The sequence below is a fragment of the Sinocyclocheilus anshuiensis genome, unplaced genomic scaffold (assembly GCF_001515605.1).
Source record: "Sinocyclocheilus anshuiensis isolate Anshui unplaced genomic scaffold, SAMN03320099.WGS_v1.1 scaffold2192, whole genome shotgun sequence".
NCBI classification, from domain to species: domain Eukaryota; kingdom Metazoa; phylum Chordata; class Actinopteri; order Cypriniformes; family Cyprinidae; genus Sinocyclocheilus; species Sinocyclocheilus anshuiensis.
Window position 1 is genome coordinate 281,707 of NW_015542463.1, and position 5,805 is coordinate 287,511.

Sequence of the window (5,805 nt, forward strand, 5' to 3'; positions counted from 1 at the left end):
AGAGAGAGAGAGAGAGAGAGAGAGAGAGAGATTTTTTTCACATTTTGCATTCCTTTTCAATTGGGGTCATATTGACCCCCAAAGACCAGATTTGTAAAAAAACTGCCTGTTTTTTTTATTTTTATGTGAATACAGATAATGTTGAAAAGTCACAAAAACTTATTCCATTGAGATGAAGGGAACCATTTTTTTTACCCAAGGAAAAGTTGATTTAGGGTCATATTGACCCCAAGGACCTTATTAGGGTTAAGTAAAACTAAAGCATGTACATAATTCAGGTTGTAATGAGTAAAATACGTTGTACATCAAGTTGGCATGAAAGCAACAAAAGCATAATCACTATGGTGAGTTTGGAATGAGTGACCATTTTGGCCAAACCATCCGATAGAATTACCTTATGGCCAAATAATTTAAAAAAGATATTTTTTGGTCGTTTGCACTCACTTGAGGATTTTACACGTACATTTAGGTTTTACTCTTATTTTACACTTTACCCACAACCATGGAAACCTAGCATAGAAGTCACAGAACGCCCCGAAAGAAAGACCAAACAAACACTTCAAATACTTTTCACACAATGTCTTTTTTTTTTTTTTTCTAATTACAGACTCATGGGTTAAAAATAAAATAAAAAAGGAAAACATCTTTTCTCTTTTCATCCATACCCACTCCCCCATCTGAAAAAAGAAAACGAACAGAAACGAGAAACCCCTCTCCACACAAACCCCCCTCCCTCCCCCTGAAATAAAAGCTCCGAAGCCCTCCTTAAGTAACCGATACCTGTAGCCCACGCGTTAGTGCTCCATCGTGCCCTAACTGCACTGTGCACTGAGAAAGACAAGGCCCTAGAAGAACCCTCCCCTTCAAGCTCTTTCTAGTCCTGCCTCTCTCACTCACTCGCAATTTAAGCAGCCATTGCTCTATCATGGCTCTGCCTTCACGATATATAAATTTGTGTGGTGGATGTGTGCGGTGTCTGTATGTCATGGGCCTGGTGCATCTCAGTATATTCATGTTGGTAAAGCTCAGCGCTTGTTATTGTAATAAATGCCTCCCGCAGTGGGCCGGTGGTCGCCCTGTCCCCCTCCCCCGCCCCCCCACATGGAGAGGATGGGGTGAGTGTGCATAGCGGGTGCAGAAAGAGACAGAGACGCCGCCGAGACGGTAGGGGGTGCCGCAGCCACGGGAGGAGGGGTAGTCAGCCTCCACTGGTCCTGAAACCTGAAACGACAAGAAGTGGTCTAATATACACAGAGAGAGAGAGAAGGGGGGAGGAGGAGAAGCAGCACAGGAACAGGGAAAGGATGGTCGGGAATGGCGTATGGCAGCGTGAGACAAAAAATTACTTTTAAAACAAAAGAAAAGATCTCAGAGCTCAGGCCATGCCATCTTACAATAGTTGTATGGTGTGGAAGATGGTTGAAGAACAGTAAAACGTAAAAACAACGCCCAACTCTAAACCACTGTCGGAATAACAGGTGGAGGAAGTAATCCGAGTGAGGGATGAACGGGAAAGAAACCAGCGCTGGGGGGAAAAGGGACTCCAGAGAGAGCACAGACAAAATAGAGAATATGATCTCAAATAGCACAACTTTGTGAAAACAACAACATTCTTGCTATTAAAATGTTCACATATTCACGTTACAATCATTAAAAAAAAAAAAAAGTTAACATTTTTTTTCTGTTTGCCTTTCTCGAGTGCAAACATAAGAGGGGCTGTTTGCGGAGAGAAAAATCACAGCCAGACAAAAGGACACACATCTGCAGCCTGAGATTACATCATCATCTTCTCAAATTTAAACAAATGCCACCAAATCTCCCCAACGGCCATATTGTATCTTACCAGGGCGATCGCAACACCTCCTCACACGCACGCGCACACACAATCGCACACTGCGGCCAGTCAGTCTGTCTTTCCAGGAGCTGCTCTTTTCTTTTTTTTTTCTGTCTTTTTTTTCTTCCTTTTTTGAGAGGGGTCTTTTTTTCTTTTCTATAGGGATATCTATATATAGGGGGGGATTTCATAGGGGGGTAGGAAGGTATTAGTAAGGGGAGTACCACGATGTTGTTCGCCCTCGGCCCCTGGAAAAGAGAGAGAAAAAGAGGGTGAGTTCTTTTTTGTGGTTGGTTTAAGACGACGGACACCAATTCAATTTTTTTGGGGATATGAGTGTGTTTGTATGTCAGTAATATGAGTCAGTCTGTCTTTCCAGGAGATGCTCTTTTCTTTTTTTTTTCTGTCTTTTTTTTCTTCCTTTTTTGAGAGGGGTCTTTTTTTCTTTTCTATAGGGATATCTATATATAGGGGGGGATTTCATAGGGGGGTAGGAAGGTATTAGTAAGGGGAGTACCACGATGTTGTTCGCCCTCGGCCCCTGGAAAAGAGAGAGAAAAAGAGGGTGAGTTCTTTTTTGTGGTTGGTTTAAGACGACGGACACCAATTCAATTTTTTTGGGGATATGAGTGTGTTTGTATGTCAGTAATATGCATGTTAAAGGGCCTTACGAGGTGAACGTTTGTGCACTCATGTTTCAGGTATACACAATTCATAATATGAAATGCAATGTATACCCCTCTTCATCTGATAACTAGTGATTAATGCAACCATGTATAAAGAATCCAGTAAAAGTGGTTTAATATAAAGGGAAGCTGAGGAAGATTATCCAACAGCAAAATGTGTGTGTTATATTCAGGCTTTAGAAATGATCTAGTGTCCAGTGTAGGGGACAGTGAAAGCACGCTCTCCCTCTTTCTCTCTCTCTGAATGGGGCGGCTCCTGTGGTCTCTGTAAAGGAGAGATCCTGGGGACATGAACCCTCCAACACATGCACACAGTTACAGTTGACGACACACAGCTCTCCACATATGGACTGGGCTACACACACACACACACAGACCAATAAATGCAGGGACATCCATTCAGGCAGCCAGAGACGCTCTTCATTCACACAAACCCCCTCCAGGAACAGCTTTATGGCACAGAATCCTGTCTAATTGGCGGGATACTAAAACAGTCAATATCAGGCTGCAGGAATGAACCCTCCATTCTGGAAGTGAACATATTGTTAATCATGCGAGGGGGTGAAAATGAACCAAAATGTGCTTTTCTGAACCAAACGTGCCTGAGGTCAAACACACACTTGCTATTAGTTATTACAAGTTATTTAGAGCTGAGCTTGACATCAGCTACATACTTCATATAGTTTATCTTGTTTTACAGTATAATCCCATTGGCTAACTGTAAAAATGTGCAACCATATAATAACCTACTTAATTCAAATCTGGGTATCAAGTTGGGTGTGGGATAAAATTAAAATTTAAACTAGTGCCGTCAAACGATTAATCGTGATTAATCACATCCAAAATAAAAGTTTTTGTTAACATAATATGTGCGTACTGTGTATATTTATTATGTATAGATAAACACACACACATGTATATATTTAAGAAAAATGTAGGGCTGCACGATTAATTGAATGCGATTGTCATGCGCATCTTGTCAGTAAAGCCGGTTCCGCCATTAGTAGTAAATCTCCAGCACGTGCTTTCAGATGGAGCAGCGTTTACTACACAGAGCCGTAGTTCACTGACAAGCCACGCAAAATCTCATTCATAATCTCAGATGATTTAATAGCGTGATTATGAAATCGAAGAAATCGTTCTGCGATTATGAAAGCTGTTTGCGTAGCTTGTCAGTGAACTACGGCTTCAAGCTGTAGTAAATGCTGCTCCACCTGAAAGCATGTGAAAATACGACCTTTAAGAACATGTTTTTACTCCAAACTCACTTCATAACGTCAGACGAGTGTTTGAAATAAATCCTTCTGTGGGGGTGAACAAAGGCCTTCTGTAGCGAATCGATGCGTTTTTGTAAGAAAAATATCCATATTCAAAATGTAATAATCACTTTAATGTAGCTTGCGCTCACTGTTGTAAGCGGAAGCAGCTCTGGGCGGATGACGTATGGAGGTCGGCTTTGCGCCGCTCAGAAGTGACGCACGCGGAAGCGCAGGGGAGAGATCAAAACAAAACAACGGACAACGGTTAGAAGTCCAAAACGAGAATTTGTAAAGAAGAATGTCGGAGGATTTCGATATAAGCCAAGAGGAGACTGGTTTTCCTTTGCTAAAGTAAGGAAACTTTGCTTCCTTTGCTCCTGTTAACAAACGTTGGTTTTCACGAGACTCACTGGCGCATGCGCATCACTGACCTCATACGTCATCCGCCCGGAACTGCTTCCAGTGTACAACAGTGAGCGCAAGCTAGATTAAAGTGATTATTACGTTTTGAATATGGATATTTTTCTTACAAAAACACATCGATTCGCTACAGAAGGCCTTTGTTCACTCCCTGGAGACGTGTGAAACACTTTTTATGGATGGGCGCATTTTATTTAACTGCTTTTGGACTGATGCATGCAACACCCCGCTGAGTGCCATGAAACAGCTTGAAATATCAAAGACTATTTTTTATATAACTCCGACTGGATTCTGTAAGAAGAAAGTCATATACACCTAGGATGACTAGAGGGTGAGTAATTTATGGGCTAATTTTCTTTTTTGGGTGAACTAATCCTTTAATTACGAACACAGTGGTTTATGATGCAAACAGTTTTACCGTTTACTGCACATTGTTATTCTTCTCGTTATTTCCCTATAGCGGCTAATGAACCTGAAGTCTTGCCCATAGGCTTACTTCAGCATTGAAGAAAAAGGTGGATAGGGATTTCCTGGGTTTCTTCTGCAAGGCGTATTTGGAGTTTCAGCGCGAGATCACCCTCTGGCCTTCGGATGGAGATTTACTGCTGATCACAGAACCGTGCTTCACTGAAAGATACGCATGACAATCGCAGCTTCTGCCTAATCGCGATTTATCGCCTTTGCGATTTAATTTCGATTAATTGTGCAGCCCTAGAAAAACGTTACGTTTATATATTAAATATATGATATAAATTCTATGAATATAAATATATACATGTAAATATTTTCAAAATATATGCTGTGTGTATTTATATATACATAATATATGTCTATTGTGTATATTTATTATGTAAACAAAACTTTTATTTTGGATGCGATTAATCGTTCGACAGCACTAATTTAAACCAATCAAAAACCTTTCACAGGGCATCAACCCAAGCTCCACTCCAACAAAAAAGTCAAAGTGTGGCAGTGCACGTACAAGAGTTTCCCAACAAACTGATGTACAAGATTCTGATTCATAAAATGCTTTCACCCTACCAGATCTTTCAACATAAAATCTTCTATTTACATCTCTTCGTCGCGAAACTATTAATTGACTGCTAAATCCTTTCAGAGGGCCTATCAGGATCTGGGTTGTGTGAAAACCTAGTGAAGCGTCTTTCTAGAGAGGACCACAGGCCGGTTAAAAAAATTCACCACTGTTAAGCAGCTCACTGTTTTAAGACACAATGCAGAAATCATCTTCACATTGGGAAGCAGACTGATTTTCGAACCTCTGGTGAGTGTGAAGGCTCATTCCATGCTAAGAATCTTACACTGCAGGAGGGAAATGGACAGCGATGATGACGATGGCTGTGCATGTGTTTAATGGTTTGTAATTCTTCCTCAGTTTTCCTTTTAACATGACGACACACAGGAGTTTGTACAGAGAGTGCAGACTACAAGTAAGAGTGGTGCGGTTCCTTCTCTCCTCACGCCCTGAGGCATTAAACAGGGGCATGCATACATACAGAGGCAGACTGTTATACAATTACAGATTAGAACAGAAAGGTAACAAGCAAAAAAAATAAAAATAAAAAAATATTCTGAACAAAAAAAAAAG

The 5,805-nt window shown here is 40.9% G+C and overlaps 1 protein-coding gene across 3 annotated transcripts in view; it reads right to left on the minus strand.

Moving 5' to 3' along the window:
• Nucleotides 1-107: 107 nt before the first annotated feature.
• Nucleotides 108-5,805, minus strand: part of LOC107693806 (polyadenylate-binding protein 2-B-like) — a 10,515-nt gene continuing 4,817 nt past the window's right edge. For 2 of the 3 annotated variants that reach the window (XM_016493324.1, XM_016493327.1), the window contains exon 7: nucleotides 108-1,221. In XM_016493324.1, the coding sequence (XP_016348810.1) occupies nucleotides 1,026-1,221 (196 nt within the window). In that variant the 3' untranslated portion in view covers nucleotides 108-1,025. Of the gene's footprint in view, nucleotides 1,222-2,227; nucleotides 2,376-5,805 lie in introns of those variants that run through there. The other variant, XM_016493325.1, reaches the window with a different exon arrangement.